This window comes from Falco naumanni, chromosome 2 (genome assembly GCF_017639655.2).
Source record: "Falco naumanni isolate bFalNau1 chromosome 2, bFalNau1.pat, whole genome shotgun sequence".
NCBI lineage: Eukaryota > Metazoa > Chordata > Aves > Falconiformes > Falconidae > Falco > Falco naumanni.
Genome location: NC_054055.1, coordinates 4177950 through 4199336, shown reverse-complemented (window position 1 = coordinate 4199336; position 21387 = coordinate 4177950). Strand labels below are relative to the sequence as shown.

Sequence of the window (21387 nt, the reverse complement as noted above, 5' to 3'; positions counted from 1 at the left end):
GGCCAAGAACAACCTCATGAAGTTCAGCAAAGGCAAGTGTAAGGTCCCGTACCTGGGGAGGAACAACCCCAGGCACCAGCTCAGGCTGGGGGTGACCTGCTGGGAGGCAGCTCAGCGGAGAAGGACCTGGGCGTTCTGGTGGGCAGCAAGTTGCCTGTGAGCCACCCGTGTGGCCAAGGCAGCAAATGTTACCCTGGGGAGCACCAGGAGGAACACAGCCAGCAGGCTGAGGGAGGGGATCTTTCCCCCCTGCTCTGCCCTGGTGAGGCCACCTTTGGAGTGCTGTGCCCAGTGCTGGGCTCCCCCAGTTCAAGAGAGACAGGGAGCTACTGGACAGGGTTTAGTGGAGGGCTACAAAAATGAGGGGACCAGAACAGCTCCCTGATGAGGAAAGGCTGAGAGAGCTGGGCCTATTTAGCCTGGAGGAGAGAAGACTAAGAGGGGATCTTATCTATGTCTACAAATACCTTGAGGGAGAGTGTCAAGAGGATGGGACCAGGCTCTTTTCAGCAGCTACTTTTTATTAGCAGCAATTACAATCAACACAATTTGTGTTGATTGTTAATTCAGGTTCCCATGCAGCTCACTTGAATTACACATTTAAAGCAATGGGAAGCCAAGCACTGACAAGGCTAAGACCTGTCCTGCTAAGGCTGTTACACCTTTCTACCCTCCTAAACTACTGTATTACAGAAGGTCCACGTGCAACCAACCCTTAGACAAAGTTCTTAGGAGAATGATTAATTCACCTCCCTCTAGCGAAGAGCATTGTTTTTCAAACAGTCACCTTCCCCCACTCCATATACCTCTGAAAAGTGGTGCGGGCCCTTCATATGGAAGATGATACAATGAGCAGAAGAAAATTATGGACATTTACACTGTATTTTGGAAAAGTCACAATCTTCACGCAGCATGCTTAACTCTTGTGATAAGTTGCTTGCTTGTGAAAAATTCCTACATCTAAATTTTTTGTAGCATCAACCTCTATTCTTTTTAATTACAAAAAAAATACTTACCATCTAACCATTAGCCCAAGCTCCATGAAGTTTTTCAGGTTCGGAAGAGTTTGCCTTAGGTCTGGAGTACTCAGCCCATGTTGATATCTAAGCTACAAGAACAGAAAAAACTACAATCAGCACTGCTTTCCAAAACTCAGATTCCAATGAATACAACACTATGGTCAGTTAATTCCCCAGGTTTTCAAAGAAAGTGTAGAGTAATCAAGCAGTTCCAAAAGATCTATTCCCCTTACAGAAATGTTCCATTTAATACTCATAACCTCTTTTTAGCAAAACCCACCCAAGAACCACAACAAAATAATCAATCTACTGTTAAACCTCATTATACTTTTTCCATTTCCTATCTGCAACAGGAGAGCAGCCTCACAGCTTAATAAAAATATAGCCTTTAAGTGAAAGGACCAAATTTCAACATTACGTTCTATATTCACTGATTCAAAAACACCTATTTGTGCACATCTGTCTTTCTGAATGTATCAATGTATGCTGGAATCAGTAGTGGAATTATTACAGTAACATCAACTAGTAAAAATACACACTGTCACACAACTAATCTAAATCTATGTTCCTTACACAGTTTACACGAACATTTAAACTGCTGCTCTTATTCTCATAATTAAACCCAGCATTCAAATAAAATGCCATGTAGCTAAGAGAAAGGCTTCAAGCACTGACTTAACTTTATCCCAAGTATTAACTCCTATGTGGGTGCAAATGTAAATGAAAGATCCAACACACTGACTCCATGCAAACCACAACTTCTTTTACCCTCAGATTATTAAATGAAGTACAGATGACATAACTGCCACTGCTAGCAATTATAAACTCCTTATTTAAGAAGTCCTCAAGCTAAAAACATCTCTGAAGAAAACGGCACAGGGAAGGGAAAATGTCCATCTGTCTTTCAAGATTGAATCTCAAAACTTTAGGGAAACTTTGCAGGGAAATTTATCCCTTGTGTGGTTAAAATATGAAAAAAAAAATATCCCTGAACTCCAGTTTCTTTAAGACTACCAGAATGAAGCAGTATCAACTTAATACACAGTTCTCTGCAGACGTTAACACCCTCTACAAGTCACAGTTGACCTCCAATATGCACATTCACCAACTGCACAAACTTGATACCAAACAGAGCTACTTGCTGAAACATGGAACAAACCCAAAGTCAAATTTGTTTTTTACAATTACACACCTGCTTCCATAACTCAAAGTACGGTGTACACAAGCATCCTCAAAGTTAGAAAGACTGATTTCTGACTTCTCCCAAACAACGGGCCAATCAGTTTTACACAGAAAAACACTCTTGAAATTGGGAATGATTTCTATGTTTGTCTGAGTTTTAGAAAGAAAAATTGCTTTGGAAGAAAATCATCCTCAATACTGTATTCTGCAACAGGAGGCCATTTATTACAGTTTATTATTTCCATATGGACACAGCCAAGTCATATGGTGGGCTTGGATTCATATTTTCTGCTACAATGACAGAGCCTGGATTAAGACAACCACACAATATAAATTACTAAACGATCACCACATTCTCCTGATGGGATTACAGTGGATTTGGTTAACCAAGGAACTAGCCTGAGGCAAAAGAAATAAAAAGAAAAAACACACAAAATCAAAAACATTACATTTGTTCCTCCTACTACAATCAAATGCTCACAGAATACCCCTTTTTTTAGTCGTCCTTAAATTCTAAAGTTTCAGAGCATGAAAAGAATTGGATTAAGGAATCCCTCTATTTCTAACAGCCAAGAAAAGAGGAATGCATGCAAGACTCATATCAAAACATGAGCAAAACAACTGCTTCTGCTAAAACACATTTCATATTGCAAATAGTAGAGATGCATCGTAAATCAAGTTATAATGGAAGTTTTGTGAAACCTCTAGAAAAAAGATTTCATGTTATAAATTTTATTCTGTTTTGGCTTTCTAACCACTTAAAAACAAAGCAATATTGCCTTATGTGTCTGGATCAATACAAGTTGATGATGGTGTATTTATAAAACAAACCTACAAGCAAACCAGAAGCTGCTGAAAAATTCACCTGCCTTCTAGTGACAGGAAAAATATAATAATAAAAATAATCAGTTGAAGCACCAGAGCCATGAGTTACTTCCAGGGTTTTAATCTGGTTGCAAAATTACCTCCCCATCAATGCAACAAGGTTAACTCCTACTTCACAGTGGTCTGCAGTAGTTCCACATACCAAGAGATATCTAAGTCTACTGAGTAGAACCCACTACACATGCTGCACATGGCCGGGGGGTGGTGGAATGAAGAAAGATTTCTCTTTTACTTAAAGGAGCTGAACTCCTCTTCCTCCTACTCTTATCCTCTGGCAACACTGCATCATTAGTAAGGAGGTGGGGTTTTTAACCCAAACCATAAAGCATTTCTCACACACCTTTCCCCTTTCCTGAAGTTCAGTATTCTTTAACAGCCAGCACCACACATACAGGGACATTTACTCCATCTCATCCAATAAATAAGACACTGAATAACAGTAATAACCATCACCTGTGTGACCTGTTACAGTAGGATACAAGTACCCTTTAACATTGAAATCAACTTTAAAATAAGAGAAAAATGTAGGGAGAAGACAGCTGCTTTGTTCATGAGACTTAAAAGGGCAGAAAAACAAAACCAGAAAGAGAAGACCTTTGGGGTGCTTGTGGATGAAAAGCTGGATATGGCCTCGCAACGTGAATTCACACCCAGAAAGCAACCCGTGCCCTGGGTGCATCCCCAGCAGCGTGGCCGGCAGGGCGAGGGAGGGGGCTCTGCCCCTCTGCTCCCCTCTGCTGAGACCCCCCCGCAGCGCTGCGTCCAGCTCGGGGGTCCTCAGCATCAGAAGGACACGGACCTGTTGGAGCGGGCCCGTCGGAGGCCACGGAGCTGGTCAGAGGGCTGGAGCCCCTCTGCTGTGGGGACAGGCTGGGAGAGCTGGGGCTGTGCAGCCTGGGGAGGAGAAGGCTCCGGGGAGACCTTAGAGCAGCTCCCAGTGCCTGGAGGGGCCGACAAAAGTTGGAGAGGGACTTTTTGCAAGGGCCTATAGTAAAGGAACAAGGGGGAATGGCTTTAAACGGAAAGAAGGAAGATTTAGATTAGATATTAAGAAGAAACTTTATACTGTGAGGTGGCAAGGCACTGGCACAGGTTGCCCAAAGACGTTATGGATCCCTGGCAACATTCAAGGCCAACTTGGATGGGGCTTTGAGAAACCTGGTTAATGGAAGGTGTCCCTGCCCATGGCAGTGGGATTGGAACCAGATGGACTTGAAGGTCCCTTCCAATCCAAACCATTCTGTGATTCTATGACCACGTGCTGTCTTGATTCTCCTAAGAAACAGAGTTCAAATTTCAACTGTTGCTATTAAACACCACTCATCTCCACCTGCCTCACACTAAGTTTCCAAAGGAACCAAGTGACATTTACAAAAGCAGCATTTTATTTAAAAATTAGATTGCTCCTTCAGGATATTACAAACCCAGCCATCCAAAGAAAATGTGCCTGTTAGAGTGAACAAGTGTCCAAGATTTGCGTTCACATTTATGACCACGTATTCTCCATAGGACTGTGAGTAAATAATTAATGATGTTTAAGTAATAAAATATTAATTGCCATTTCCTTACTAATATTTAGTTCCTATATACAGCTTTGTTTTCCCAAGTGCTGTGTGAAACATACTTGATTGAACAAAAACACATAGTATACATGAACTGCTAAACAAATAAGCTAAAGATATCAGACACTTCAGACAGGAGTCTGAGTCTGTTCTCACACCAGTAACTAGCAACACTTATTCCACAGAAATAAAATGTAGAAGATGAACTATTCATAAAATAGAATGCATCTAAAGCAAGAACTTAAGGGTACTGATATTTGGGGGTGGGGGGTGGGGAAATCACACTATAATTTCTTTCAATTACACAGATTCCTTTACTCATCTCAAAAAAAGGACATTTCAACATTTTACTGTCTTTGATTTCTACGTCAACTGTTATTGCTCACTTAGAGATGTAAAGAAGTAGTTAGTCAAATGTATCTTTAAGTACATATTCATGTTTCTAGAAGATTTTAGAAAACAACTCTAGATTAAACCAATTTGATTACTTTCTGAGAAAACTTGTATCCTCAAGCCTCTAACACTACAAATCCAGTGAGATAAACTTAAGAATTTCAACATTATGAAAAGACTTTGAAAAGAGGATAGACAGTAATTATAACTGTCAGGAGGTAACTGTCTAGACTGCTTTTGTAAAATCTGATTATTTTTTTTTTTTGTTCTAAGACAATTTCAGGAAGTACCTGTACAGAAGAATCTGAAGAAAGAGGAAATTACGTTTATATTAAGGCCAACTCTGACTCTTAGAAGACCAGCCTATCATACTAGTTAGTATTTTATGTTGTACTTAGTATTTATTCCAACATTACAGAAAAACATAAATGCTGACATAAACTGCATTTAAAACAATGGTTCTCAGAGTGAAAGGTAGATTTATTCTTAAGACTTGTATTAGCTATCTAACAAAATATTTGAACAATTTCCACCAAAGACTAAGAAAGCTGTCCCAGCTAACACAACCACAGTACTAGCTGTAGGCGAGGCATGACAAACAAAGTTAACTCCTAACAAGTCAGGCATAATTGGTTTAGACTCTTTGGGAAGAAGAAAATAAAAAAATAGATATTCAGTTTTTCCAGTTTCTATTTGTATTTCCTTTTCTGCAATGGTTTGAACTCAGACTGGAAGTGTCAGTCCTCAGCAGTGGATCACCTCCAACCTGAGCATCTCTAAACCACTACTGCCATCCAAGTATCTTCCAAGTGTTTATTTTGTCAGCTAGGCTGTTAACTACTTAATGAAAATCAGGTCAGACTACATAAAAGCTTATCACCTTCCTAAAGGTAACAGTTCCACAATAAAACATTCATTCATCAAATTATGACAAACATAGCTATGTCATTTGTTAAGTAATTCAAATACAAACCTGCAAAGGCTCCGTTACTCTCCTATAAAGTCCGTAAAAGAAGTACTAGGACTATTGAAGTGTTTCAAATAAGCTGGCTTAAAAAGAAATCATTTAGCCATTATTTCTAGGTAACATCAGATCGTACCCAAGATTAAAACTAGAGCTTTTGCCACTAAGGGGCTGCCTCTTAAGAAAAATAGCAGTATCCTGCATTTATGTGCAAAAAAGAATAGCCCATTTCCTATGCTAATTCCTGTAACAGTATTTAATGACTAATGGTATACAAGTATATACATTTACTTCCAGCCAGAAACCACAGAGTACCTGGACTGGAATATCCTTTTTGGGGAGCACAGAATGACTCCAATTCTGAACTCATTTGTTCATCATTTACCATATTGTTTCCCCATCCATTTTCATCTTGTTCTAAGACATGTGGAAGCAGCCTTACAGCTCAGCCTGTTAATAAGTTTCAAAATACCAGCCCCTTCAGTACATGTTATGCGTAATACTCAAGTCTACACTGAAGTGTCCAGCATTTTTGCACTTCTCTTAGCCTCTGCTGCAGACAACTGGTCCTTGATGTTGTAGCACCGTCTGTATCTACACAAGAGGTGGACCCAACCCAGTACTGCACTATGCAAGCTCATGTACTGTTAAGGCAGTCAAGAACAATTTTGAATTATTTTCAATTGAATGAGGAGTTTTTCTTGATAGCATCAAGCATTTAAAAAGGACATCTGCTCCACAAATGTGAAAACCTATAAACAAAAATAGAAGCTGAAGTGTTCTTTCAATCAAGTTCGCAGCATTGGTTAGAAGCCAAACATTTACATAAGGTTTTCAGAGGATGTCAAGTACTGGGACAGAAATATAAAATTCAAGTTTTAATAAAATGACATAGTTAATTGTTTTACAAGATCCTGGATGACTTTTCAGAGTATGAGGGAGCACTGGCTGGGATTCAGATGACTAAGCACTGCAATAATGAAAACAGAAAGTGTTGTTACAATGCCTGTTGCTATATAAACAACCTTGGGGGATCAGTGAAATAATGCCTGCTGCTATATAAACAGTTGTGTGCGTTTATACCTTTTGGGGAAAATTATAAAATTTTAGATTTGCACTCTTAACATGTTGCTTGCCTTTGTTTTATTAAAGCTAGCTAGTTGTTCTAGCTCTGAACAGCTACATGGGTTTCCTGAAAAACCCTTAGGGTACAACATTAGCTAAACATGTGATATCAGTTAGCTCTTTAGATAACGCATCTCAAAGCTAAACATTTAAAATTAATTTTCATTTTTCATATCTAAAAGACTGTCAGTATACACCTATCTCAGTGTAAAAGTAAATATAATCAAGGCTTGCTTTTTTTTTTTTTTTAAGCTTCTTGGGGAAGTTGGGGGTGGGTGGGAGGGAAGCAACATAGCAAGCACTGTGATTACAGCAAGTCTTCAAGTCCTCAGTCTTGCTTTCAGAAGGAGCAAATACAGAACTGCCACAGCAGTGACAGCCCTCACCCAAACAAGAGGAAGTGCTCAAATACACAGCTATTTTTATGGAAATGCTGACTTGTTATTGTGATATGCCAATGTCTGCCTCTCTCCCTCTCAAGTGGATTTCAAGGCTGTTCAGAGGTCCACCCTGGTAAGCAGATGTTTACTTTGTAATTCTTCTAAGGGTACTAAACTAACAAGAAAAACAAGTTACATCAACATCCTTGAAGACCCATGTCCTTCATTAATCCATTAGGCACAAGCTTTAAAGTTCCTCAAGCTGACCCAGCCTGCCTAGAGCCTTCATTACGTCCATCTCAAAGGACCTGGATCACAATTTTGATTTAGCAATAACAAGTAAGGCATACAAAGAGCAATCAAGGCAGTAACTGGAGATAACTCTGTTTTAAGCTGTCCCTTCAAAGGCTGCTTACAATTACACCATTATTTTTAAAACATGTGTCCGATTCCCCCCCACACACACACATACAAGGCAGAGGCTGCTATAAGACACATTTCTCCTACTTTGCTCTGTAACAGTCACAACTAACAGTCGAAATACTGCAAGTCACTGGTCCAAGACAATAGTACAGTTGGGAAATGTTGATCTCTACATTATGGCTAAGCATCTGCACACATCAGGTCTGCACAGAGCTCTAAATGATTCAGTTCTCACAAACTGCAAATGCCTATGTAACTTTTTCTCATCACTGGTTCCTCCTACCCCAAGAACAGCCTGTCTCCTCTCTCCTCTCAGCCTGGGGAATTTTAATTGTTTAATTAATACCACTGAAAAGGTAGTGGAAATTCATGCATGAAACCTAAGTGCATCAGTGAATTCAGCAGTGACCAGGGAAGCAATACACTCATCAAATAACAGCTCTAATTCCCTTCTACCTTCTTTGATTTGCCTTAGCACTCTATTGAGCTGCTGCTTCCCCTCACATCCACCAAAATGTGAAGTCTGATCAACATTAAAACACAGCAGCAGCCTGGATGCTAATGCTCAGCAACTTGTAATATTCTGCCAAACATTTATGAAGTAGTTTTCTTCCAATTTTTAAAAATGAAATGTGATAATAGGCAATATTTAATACTAGATTTTGGTTTCACAGCAATAGTGTTTATTGGAGATAGACCACAAAAAAATAAGGAAATAGGAGTACGTGCTTGAATACATGCAGAACACACTGTAGAACTAAACATTTAGATGAGCCAAAAGCTGCCTTTCCTCCAGGACTCTCTCATGCGTATTTGTGAAACCTTTCCTGAGTGTAAACACAATACCTCTCCAGAGAGGTGTCTCAAACATCAGCCTTCATGGTTTGAGTCTGGTGTCTCACTACAGATATGGGAAGCCACCGTCAAAGACAGACTGGGGGAAACAGCCACTTACATAGGTAAAGTATTCCTGTAAAATTTGGTGGTTAGTGGGCTTATTATAAAAATAACATATATAGGCCCCTTTGCCCATAAAGGTGCCTCTCATATACCATGACTATTTTACAGAAAGAACATTAAAAAAAGCAATTTAGAAGATAAAGCAGTTACTGGCCTCAAAAGCTTCCCCTCTTCCCCAGTAAAATACTCAAATAACTAAAACCACGTTTACTGTTCAGCCATAGTCTTGCTGCATTATAGTCTGATGAGATGAAACCATACAGCATAACCCTTCCAGGTTCAGGTCAGAACTTTTTAAAATGGCTCGGTATCACAAAGTGATGTTTATTGGATTATAAGGCATGGGCACACTTACTTCCCATGACCTCATTCATCCTGAGCTTTTTGTATTAAAAATCATTACATCAGGCACAGAACAAAAAGGTCAGATGTGCAAAAGCTAGGAAAAAGACAAGTCACATTTTGTAGCTCTGTCTTAAACATGACATTTTCTTTATGCATTTAGCTCCTCAAGTATAATTTTGCGCTGCGTGAGAACATTTGAAGTTTGCTTTTTACCTGTTTACACCAAAAGGGCAATCATCTCAGGAGTACACAGGTAGATACAGAGAACTCGCCCACCGTGTCCTAGCCGAAAATCAAGAGTGAATACAGCACAGAGCCCAAGCTCATCAGCCCGGCTGAAAGACTGCATGGCCACACCAGGGTCATTCCATCAGTTCAGGTGGAAGTGTCATCTGCATAAGCCTATGAACTCCTTTCTGCTGGTGATGAGGTTTCATCATCTGATGACAGTTCAGAGCAATATAGTAAAGTTTCCAATCAAGGCTTTGGAAGTTGGTATATGGTGCTACTCGCACTTCATACTTTTTTTTTTTATTACCGTCATATTTTGATAAATCCACACCAAAGCCAGGCAATTTTCCCTTTTGGCATCAGTCCAGCTTTACCTCATACCTTAAGATGATACAGGAGAGGAACCTGCAGAAGTACTTCGGTGTGCACAAAGCACTCCATGAGGTACTGCAACACAATCTTTCAGCTACTTGTTCTTTCATACTATGCTGGGAAAGCCCTTGTTTAAAAAAAAAAAAAACTAAACACTGAGCTTTTGGCAGTTTTTCTAAAGTATTCATTCAGGTTTGTAAAACTTGCTCCTTCAGGTGAAAAGGCTCTTGTTTTGAGAAAGCATTACTCAAACAGCAAGTGATCCACCCCACACCACAGAGCCCACATGTAGAAAGAATTTGGGGATTCTCAGCTCCCAGCCCCATGTTTCACCTAAGCTGCTTCCCAGGTATCCATTACGCTACTTTTAATGGGCAAAAGAGATTGACTTCTAGAAAAGATGAGATTTCCAATCAAACCGGGAAACCTCTCATTTGAGGAGTATAGATTCAATAGTTTAGCCTGTGTAAGACTTGCTTCCTATCACAATAACACCATCATTCAGAACACCAAATGGCACTAAGACATACCAATATTGGAAATTTTTTCTCATACGATGGACAGTATTTCAAACTTAAAAGCTGAGGTCAGGGAGCATTAAACCAAGGTCTGTTCAGCAATGGCTTTCCTAAAAACAGCTAGCAACTTACATTGGCTAAATAGAACCAGAGCTTGTTTTTTTATAGTTACACAATATTAAGAAATATTGACATGAATTATGCACAAGGCCAACAGACAGATAGCCCCTTTAGCATCTCCAGTCTCTTGAAAGCCAAATTACTTCAAAGCTCTGGATTTCCAAGCATTATGGACTAATCAGAAAAGTAAATGAGCCAATACCGGAGGCCAACTTGCTTTAAACGTCAACCACAGTATATAATAGGTCTGAAAGGCATTTATGGATAATTAAGCAGCTGTCATAACCAAAGCTTTCAAAACAGGATTTGTACCCTGATGTGCCAAATCCTATGCATAGAAGTATGACACAAAACCTGCCTCATGGAACACAAAGCATACATATTAAAACTATGCAACAGGAGAACAAAGGATGTGGGTGGATGGAGAAGTGTAAATTACAGCTCAGAAAAAAAACCCACTACAACAAAACAGAAGTCACAGCTTGTCGCTTGCTAATGACAGAGAAGATTGGGTTTTGTGCGTTGAAGTAAGCGGGGTTCCAGAAAATTATACAGTTTAACTTGTTGGGGTTTTTTTCTTACACATTAAGAGATGGCAACACAGCAGAAAGCAAGAAGGGTCCTGAAGAGACAGGCTCACAAAGGAGGTCCATGAATTCCACAGGTGTTAACACTTTATATCTGAAAAAAATCAAGCTTTGCCTCCAGAGCACACACCCTGCTTGTTAGGAAAAGTTATAGACTGTATCTTTTTCCTACACTAACACATTGTGCCATGCCTTGATAACAGACTTCCCACTTTCCTATCTCTTTCAATTTCAAAATGTAGTGCTTATATATACTACAAAGCAGTTTAAGTTGGCAAATCACACGTGTTTATGTCAGCTTAACTATATCACGAATTCATTTTCCTTTTGATTACTCAACTTTGGTTCTATTTTAAAACACTTTAAAAAGCTTAGCAGGCTGAAGAGTTAATGCACAGAGATGATGACAGCTACATAGTACACAAGTGATCTAACATGCAGAGCATACTTGCAGGGGGTGATCCCCAAAATTATTTTGGAGAAGTGACTAAGCACAGCTGGTGATGCCACTTCTCTTATTCCACCCAACCACATTGTTCACTCCACCTCATCTGCTCCAAACTCTCTGCACCAGAGCAAGCAGCACGGCCTCCAGTGCTACCTGGGCTGAAGCTGCAAGTACAGTGATCAGTACAGGCTGGAAAGCAAAGATCTGCTCCTCCGCTGAGCAAGTTCACATTGGCCTTTGCTGAGCAGTACAGATTGCTTACAGGGCAAGGACAGGAAGACTTTCATCTGAATGAAAGGATGACTTATTACAGCTAATCCAGTCTCATTTCAACCTATTTTATCTTGGCATGGGTGATAGGAAAGGAAAAAAAGAAAGTCTTCCAACAAGTTTGCAAAAAACATATGTAAATTCCCCAATTCTAAATGATCTGGCTAGGTATTAGTCCACTGCTACACTAGGAGACTTTCAGGAATGAAACCTCTCCTAAAAGCTTTTGGCTGTGCGCAGCTGGAGAAGGTACTTTGTGGTTTTTCAGGTGCAGTCCCTTCCTCTTAACATTAAAATGAATGCTTGGCACTTTACAAGATGAGGACTCAACTCTGGCTTCAACCTGTGCTCTTTCAAGAACACTTTTCCCCATGCAGTTAAATTGGCCACAAATTCAGACAGTGCATTCTTTCTGAACTGTATGTTTTATGATCTTAGTTTAGGGGCCTCATAAAAGATGTAGTGTGCAAGCCACAGTATCCTACACTCAAAGGGTCATAACCACTGCATCTACACCGATACCCACAGAACTCTTAAAGACACTTCTGCTCAGTAGTGTTTATTGCCAAAACAAATTTCTAGTCCTAACATTTCTGCCGTTCAACTTCCCATGGAAAAGTTTAATAGTTTCTATTATAAAGTTGATTTTCTCACATGCTTGATAGCCTAACAGAGCCAGAAACTGAACATCTTGCCTCATTTCACATTTAAGAGCTGAATTTCGGTTCAGTTTCTTCCATATGGCCCTAGTACATAAGCATTCAACTTTTAGTCCATTCAGCTATTAGAAAGGTATCAATCTGCCTGCAACTAAAATACATCAAGAAGTATTTTGCTTTTCTTCTGTGCTTCCACGAATGTTACTTACCTCGGGCATTAGACAAGCAACTGAACCAAAAAGCACCATTCCCACCAGAGCAGCACTGGCTGATCAACAGCTCCAGCACCTTACGTAAAGCACGTAAATGTTGCCTGCCCCCATGTGGACACATCAACTCCGCACACACGAAAGGAAGGCTAAAATCCAAGTTACTTGCTTGGATCTGTACTGCGTTGATGTGAAAACAAACATCCTTTGGAGAGCTGACAAAAGATTGAGTGATTTTTTTTGGTGTCAAATAGCAATGTTCATCTGTTGCTAATGACTGTCAGATGATAGCAGAGCTATTCTTTGGCTAAAGCTGAGCGAATCATGCCAATGTGAATAGGAGTATCAGTCTAACATCACTCAGAAGACGTCTGACAAAACAAACCAAGGCCGGATCAGAAGAGAAGCCTTGCCTTGTGAGGTGATTGTGAGCACACATTCAGCCGGAACAGAAAAAAAAAAACCCAACCAATCTTACCACATGTGGTGTAACAAATCAAAAAGATTTCACAAAACCTGGAAGTGATGACTGGGAAGGTATGCTCTGGCTGCCACCAACCGCAGAGCCTCCCTGACAAACACAAGCAATCAACTGGGGTAAGAGTAGACACATTCACTCCTTAGCTTGGCTCTAGGAAATCAGAGAGCCATGTGACAGCCCAAACTGTTTGGTACCCAGTTTTGCAAGTCTCTCTCCAAGACGCAGTAATTTAGACAAGGACAGAACACCACTGTTTCCAAGGCACTGTCCACTAAAGCCAGATGGAAGTTGTAGCCAACATCACAGCAACAACAAAGCCAAAAGGGGTCCTGCAGTGATCATAGTTCAGGCCTGTGGTTCTGTGGTGAAGCTGGACTGAGACTCAGAATAAGACATCCAGAAGATCAAGAGACAAATTAAACTTCCACTTCCTTCAGTGGCTGACCAAAATACCACATCATCATTTGATACTCAGAGTTGCAAATAAATTGATTGTCCCATGCGAGAAAATAGCTGCAGTAAATCCCCTTCTGACTGGGTCCAGAAGAAACCAGCTCTACAGCTACAATTATTTCCTCTCCAAGCAACTGTGCAACTGGAAGAGCAACAGCGCCTGCCAAGTATCATGCAAGAGACAACTTCTTGAATACCTAAAGGAACTAGAAGTTTCATGGTCAAGGTGGTCACACTCTCTTCAAAAGCTACACATCATATAAACATGGGTTAGAAATAATGACCAATACAGAAAAAAAACCCCTGTAATATTAACTTGTATACAGCTTCAGGCCAGGTAATCTCCAGTAGTGGCACTGTGTGTGCTCATTAAAGACTCACCTCAAGAAAGAAGGTCACTAAAATAAGATCATCTCTTCATATGTAATGAAGAGTCTACACTGAAGTCAGGCCCAAGCATTCCCAGGCTCTGGGAATGAAGGAAAGAGACAGCAAAACAGCTGGTAAAGCAGCAATAGAGATTCTTCCTTTCTACAGGCCTGAGATTTGAAACTCAAAGCCACTGCACTCTCATCCCCACACACCCTAAGATTAAAGAAAAAAAATAATAATCAAAGAGCCAAGAGCAAAAAACCCTGGAGTGCCAAGACCACTGCTCAAGGACTTGTGAGAGCTCAGCTTCGCAAGGTCCGTGTCTGTGCCCTAGCTGAGCTGCACGCGTTGGATGTTCAGTGACAAGAACTCAAGGATGCTAGCTTGCCCACGCTGTGTAAAGTTTTGCTTATCACCCACAAAAAACACCCTCACAACGCTTCAGTGAGCTCCTGATATACGTTCACTGTAGCAGGAAGTTTCCACAGTGTAATCTCAACACCTCTGCTGTGAAAACCAATGCAAGAGTTGATTTCATTCCCCTACTACTTAAAGCCTCATCTTCCTCAGATACTCCACGCACATTCGTAACATAGCAGCTGCAGTTTGTGGGGCCAGCCACCTCCTCAATGATCTCCCAGAGCCTAATGCTTTTGAGAGCTGAGCAATTCATTCCCATTTTTAGCAATGGCATTTAGGAATGACAGTGACTTTTTTTGTTGTTGATATTATTGGACATAAGTCACTAATTTCCCTTTGAAAAAAATAACACATTGGTATGTTTGCTAGAGTCAGAGCTGAAATCTTAACTGACAATTTATGGTCTTACCTAACGTTATCCAACTTTAAAAGCTGCTTTGTGAACTTCATGAGGTATTCAATTTTACAAATAGAAAATATGGGGATTGAAACAATTTGTGCTCACATACAGATGGAAGTTATTACGAACTCTCGGAATTAACACACATTGTTTTGACTTCGGAATGTAACAGCAAAGCAAGTTTCTCCAAATAAATGCTCTACCAAGCTAGCACTGAGCTGCTTCTAATTCCAGCTGAATTCTCCTGAGTGCAAGATGTGGTTTTCATTGTTATTATCCTGCTGTTTTACAAAACAGTACCACTTTATCTCCAGAAGAGTTTTTATTTCAGTAATTTTACTTAATATCAACCCAGTCTCACTTCTTCCCACTCACGTTTCTCCTTGCTGCCAGAACTCTGGGTAATTGTGAAAGGGAAAAAAAAAAGAAAAAAAAAAGGCCAAACCCCAGAAATATAAAAATCTGTGAAAGCCGGGAAGCTTATACAAATCCTTTCAAGTATTTCTTTGATACAGGTTTTTCTGGGCTCTTTGTTTCTCACCCACAGTGATCAAGACTTGCACGAATGATTCAAGTAAGGTGATGGAGACCTAAGCTCTTTTCTTAACCCTCCAGCAGAGTCAGCACTGTTCCTCCTAGACACCTCCAAACTTCCCACAGCCCCCGGAGGGAATTAAGCAAGTGATCTGCACTTATTCACAACAGAATAATTTGCAGGACCGGTTCTCTGAATTAAGGCAAACACCTTTGGGCCTTAAAAGGATACCCTCACAGGTTGTGACAGTCTAGAGATAAGAAAGATGCAGCTCATTCTCAAGCCAAACAATTATTTTCACACATTCACATGAAGTATATCTGGAAGCTTCTCTCAAAGCAGCCTTAAGATCTTCAAAAAGCTACTTATGGGCTCCTTCGAACTTGAGATACTACGTGATTCTAAATTCAACAGTTCCAGTCTTCAAAGGAACACTCAAAGGATTCAATCTCAGGTTTTTCAATCAAGTCAGTCCCTGAATACAGAAGTCCTGTGATTTATTTCTGCATGTTATCTACTGTTCTGCTTTCATGCTGCTTTTGCAACAGAATTTCCCCATGGCAGAACTATAAAAAGCTGCAATATTTGAACACAGATATCAAAACAAAGGTGACTACAACAGTTTATATGGACTTCAGTAACACTTTCCTGATTAAATAAGTAGCAGAAGCCCCCTAAAAAATCTGATTTACTTTTATTATGTTTTTATATTCAACAGCATACAATTTCAAGCATTAACATGTGAACCACTGGTGTTGTACGAACCACTTCAAAGTCTGGCCACTGACTCCTCTAGCCTGTACTAGTTACAGCGATCATGTAACTTTGGAAGCTTTTTTTATACAAATACCTACTTAAAGTCTTCATTTACTTTTATGAGTTTAAACACATGCCAATGATTTCAGAAACCAACTGCAAGGATTTGGAAGGCAACACAGGTGAGTGACCATGTGTTCAACTGTTCATAGTTCTGATTTTGTCCTTGTCCAATTTCTAAAGAATGAAAGATTTCAGTAGGTTCAGCAGTGGTAACAACTCAGATAACAGCTCAATGAGAAAAAACAGGAAAACAAGTGAAGTGATGACAGTTCCTATTAAAAAAAAATAGTACAGGCAGAAGCACCAACTAAGCAGACTACAACTAGAAAGACTACAAACTTGGGCTCACTGAAGAGGTTCATAATCTCAATGAAGAAACACACACAGAGCACTTGTATCAAGTAACTGAACAGCAAACTCCAGAATAGGAACAAAAACATGAAAGGCTGAAAAGCAAAGCAAACAGCATCACGACTCACAAGTTGCAGAATGAACTAATGTATTTACTTAAGTAGAGATTAAACAAGCATTGATTTGATAGTAATGGAGAGAAAGCTATCAAAGCATTTGAAGGAAAGAGTATTTAATCCCTTTTTCTCACTAGTCTTCCCCATGAAAGTCAAGTGTGAACAGCTGGCTGCCATTATTAATACCAGCAACAAAGAGTCACAGTCTAAGTTATATTAACAGCTTAGTTAAGTGAATTTCCAAGATTAGCAGGACTTGATTAACTTCATCTTAAGATATTTTAGCCTTAAAGTAATTTCAGAGCCATTGGAGGTTATCTTCCAAAATATACTAAGCATGGGCAAGATACCAGAAGTCTGGAAAATGGTAAATGCTATCCAAACTTGAAAAATAAACAACACAAAGACCCAGAAGCTTTACTTCAGTTTGGGGTAGGGAGTGGGGGAAAAGAAAGAACTGGGAAAAAAAAACCCAAACAACTAAAAACTAAGCATTAAAAAAACCCCAGATTTTTCAAGAATAAAACTCTCAGACCAACCTAATTCCAAGCCTTACAAACAGGGTAGAAACTGAAATGTCGTATTTCTTTTGGAATTTAAATAAATCTCTTGGCACTTTATGGTCTAACATGTTCACAAGCATTCTGGGGAAATGGGATATTGACAAAGTATGAACAAATACAGAGCAAGTACATACTCTTTGGGTGAAAACCAATGGTTTACCGCTGTAAATGGAAGCACTAGTGAAGCTGAGAACCTAGACCCCACCTAAGTCTGGGCTTTACCTCAGTTCTATTCAATATTTTAATTAGGTAAGCTGGATAGAGAATAGCCTCAGATGCAGATCGCACAAAGCTGAGACTGAGTTCTCAATGTACCTTTCCCCATCCTCTAAAATTACATCACCAAATCAGAAACATGACCAAGAACAAAAAAGTGCATCTTTAAGGATACATCCAAGGTACAGCATGTAAAACATGAATTAAATGAGTCGCCCACGCAAATTCAGAATGAACTACTTTCTTGCTGTGCAGAAGAGACTTGGGATTGCTGGTTGCAATGATTTGTGAAAAATCACTCTCTTAGGTTGTTAAGAGTACAAACCTATTAGAACATAATGAACTGGGAGGGGGAAAATGACAACACCTGTGAAGCATTTCTACCATCCTACTCAATGTTTTGAAGACAACAGCTCCACACTACATCCAACTTTGGGCACTGCACTTCAAGATAGATGTGCATTCAGATAGAGAACAACAGACAACAAGAACGCTCAGAAATTAAGAAGTGCAAGCCATGAGATAACCCATTAGAAAGGAGAAGTAATCTTTCAATGCCTAAGTTTGCAAACAGGAAGAGACTTAAACGAACAGATTATTATAGTAAGTGATTATGTGATTAAACAGAAGCAAGACAGAGTTGGATTAGATGTCAGAAAAGACTTTAATGGCCAAGACGGGCAAGCATTGGAACTAAGCAGTACTTAGATCACAGGTTTTCCTTCAGGGAAAGTTACACAAACATCTACCAGGGATAGCGTAAGAGCAGCTGACTCTGCCCTAGGGCTATTAAACAATCTAAATGGCTTCCCCAGGTCCCTTTCAGACCAGATTTTTGAACATTTTCTGAATTCCATACCAAATGTGTTAGCAGCAGGTATTAGTGCCATCTCATATACAAGTTTGTAAACCTGTAACTCTCACGTGCTTGCCAAAGTAAAGGATGATTTTTAAAATATATTAAGAGCAAGGAAGTAAGGATCATTAGAGGGCTGCTTCTTTTTTAATATCAAGTCATACACTTGCAAGACTTTATTTTCCAGCTTTTCATGTTTTCTTGTCATAAATACAGGGGTAGAATATTAGTTAAAGTAATAAAACAGCAAAATTAAAGGCAGTAATGAGAATGACACCAATGGATTCCCAAGTATGACAATAAAAATAACAGAAAACATTTACAATTTCCAAAACAATGTGTATAGAATCACAGCATTTACTATTTGAAAAGGAAGAGATCCATTATTAGCTGGTAAGCCCTTCTCTAAGCACCACAGAAGAAAATCTCAAGCACAAAGCTGTAAGGTCTAAGCAGAGACAATGATTTCAAGAACATCTCCACTAGCTCACAGATGTTTGCCATACAGAATAGCATCACTAGACAGCAGACGCAGACTCATGCTGTACTGGCACTAAGCAGACAGATATAAACAAAATAAAAATCTCAGTGTACCAACCTGTGCTATATTTTTGTTGAGAAGATACACTCCATATTCAAACTGAAGCTTCTCCCCTCCTTTTGGATATAATGGAAATCTGATGGGAAAGAAAAAAAAAAAGGAAAAAAGCATTTAAGGTGAAAACACTCAGATGCTTAAATAAAGTTCAAAAATCCACAGACTTGTTTTCTAAGATGATAGATTTTTAAAAAAAAACCCTTGCTGACTTGTTCCACAAACCCCCTTCTACACAGAGTACTTAGGAAACCTCTACAACTCTAGTCTATCACCCTTTTAAAAACTTATAGTGAAGTTCAGCTAATGAATTACATTTTCTAAAGTATTTTAGGTTTTTAAAAGATGCTTTATGACTGTCCCAGTACTGCAACATTCCTCTCAAAGTGAAGCATATTTTAAAGAAACATACAGCATAATACCACATCATATGTTATCCCTTTGTATTCAGCCATTCTCATTTGGTTAGCTCATTTCCAAATAAAAATAATCTTTGAGGAAAGATGTTCTCTCTTGACTGCTATTTTGTGATTGAAAAAGCAGCCATCTCTTCACACACAGAAGACGCTTGCAGGCTCAGTTACTACCATACCAGAACAACACTTAAGAGAATGTAAGTGATTCCTTTCCATTCAACAAGCTTCACATACACACCAAAGGCTTAAGACAGTTACAGCATTACAGGTCACTACAGCCCTTGCAAGTATTATACTCCTAATGCTTATTTCTCCTATTCAATAAATAAAGCATTTTTCACAATTTAAAATATCTAGTTGTATCAAGTAGCTTATAAGAAAGTAGCACCGCGTATTTCTCTTACCTGCTATGTAAGATCACAGAACCAAAACTTTAGTCCCTAAAGTATTGAAACTCTTTGACAGTCTGCATTAAAGAACATAATTTTAGGCATATGTTCTAGGAATCTTTGCTTAAGCGAAGCAGTTCTCAATCAGTTTTAAGATTTGTACATTGCATTCCTTGGGATTGTCTTTTGACTCTTCCTTACTACCAGAGGTCACCGTGGTCAATACAGTAATCTTAGTACAATCTAAAATTTATGTTTATAGGTACTACACCATGAAACTAGCTTTTGCCTTTTCAAGAACCGTATGTTCTCTAGCCCCTAATCAAAATGCTGCGTGTATGATCTGCACAGACCCCACATTACATCAGAAACCAAAGCCTCTCTCAAATATAAGATAACAAATATAGGAGATCGGTATCTACTAGAAACAACACACATTCTGAAGGGGTGATTATGCTAAGTGTATTTTATCATCAGTCAGCCCCACAGTAAAGTACATTTGCAACTTTCAAGGAGAATTATATAGTGCCATTAAAGCTAAAGGTTAACAGGTCATGATCACAGCAGATCAAATATTAAGACGACAGTGTCAAGTTTTATGCTACTTTCAAACTCAATAGGTCACTTCAAGTTGAGGAATATAAAAATCACAGCAAACAGTATATTTCTAGCTCACCTTGCTTAATAGATCTATAAATCCAACTAGTTCCCCATGCAAGAAAATAAAACCTTTCAAAATGAACACATGCTACAAAATTCCACAACGCATTATCCTAAGTGTAAAATACAAACCAAAAGGAATTCATTTCATTATCTACAGTCACCCTACCCAAACAGAGCAGAATTTAGATATAAAGGATAACTTTACAATTAACAGTACAAAACTAACTCAAGCTTGACAATAAAAGCACCATTAGGAACACAAGCTATGTTTCACTACAAGATAGTATTTCATTAAGTCACTAGTAACGGGAACCATGTATTCTATTATGAGATACAGAGCTCTTCAATATATGCAGTATAGAAAAGAGGATAAAACCTGGTTTAGAGTTCTCTCTACCATCTCCCACACACAGTTTCTTTTAAGTGGTAAAGATAAAGTTTTTCTGTTCACCACGTCAGTCCTGCTTCTTGGCTAATACTCACGTTTTTGTCCTCTAGCTTCCATTAATTACTCTTGGAAAACTATAAACTACATACATCCTCGTGTCAGCTTTCATAACATAATCATTTATGTGAAAGTACTGAAAAATGTTAGTGGATATTTTTGTGTATGCATGTTTCTGACTCAGAAAAATATTACTGACTTTTATGTCTGTTTGTTTCTGTGTTATCTCGGTTGCACATGAAGCCTGATCACAAGCAATAAGCTTAAGGCAGAGGAACAATAGCATATTCTATAGTGCTTCGTTGAATATAATTGAATGCAACTTTAGCTGCTGGCTCCCTACATGAAATTCTTCTTGCCTGCTCCTTAGAAAAGCACGACTGTAAGCAAAATCTCTCACTCTGGCACGCTGCAAAAAAGTTAAGTCTGCTGTGTAAGGTTTTAGTTATACTTGCTCAAAAAAATATTTGAAAACTACTATTTTAGTATCTTTTATAATCGCAAAGCACTTCATAAAATCCAAAATGGCTTCTGCCTGCCCATTCTACTCCAACACATACCTTCCTTGTTTCCATTCTTGCTGATACGTTTTTGGGGAAAAAAAAATAATCAAGCAGGTCCTTTAAAGCAGAGCACAGATACTTA

The 21387-nt window shown here is 39.1% G+C and overlaps 1 protein-coding gene across 2 annotated transcripts in view; it reads right to left on the bottom strand.

Moving 5' to 3' along the window:
• The window catches only part of UVRAG (UV radiation resistance associated), a 100276-nt gene that overhangs the window by 14756 nt on the left and 64133 nt on the right, over nucleotides 1–21387 (bottom strand). For both annotated transcript variants that reach the window (XM_040583621.1, XM_040583622.1), the window contains 2 exons: nucleotides 18833–18911; nucleotides 1017–1108 (listed from right to left, as the gene is read on the bottom strand). In XM_040583621.1, the coding sequence (XP_040439555.1) occupies nucleotides 1017–1108; nucleotides 18833–18911 (171 nt within the window). The remainder of the gene's footprint in view (nucleotides 1–1016; nucleotides 1109–18832; nucleotides 18912–21387) is intronic.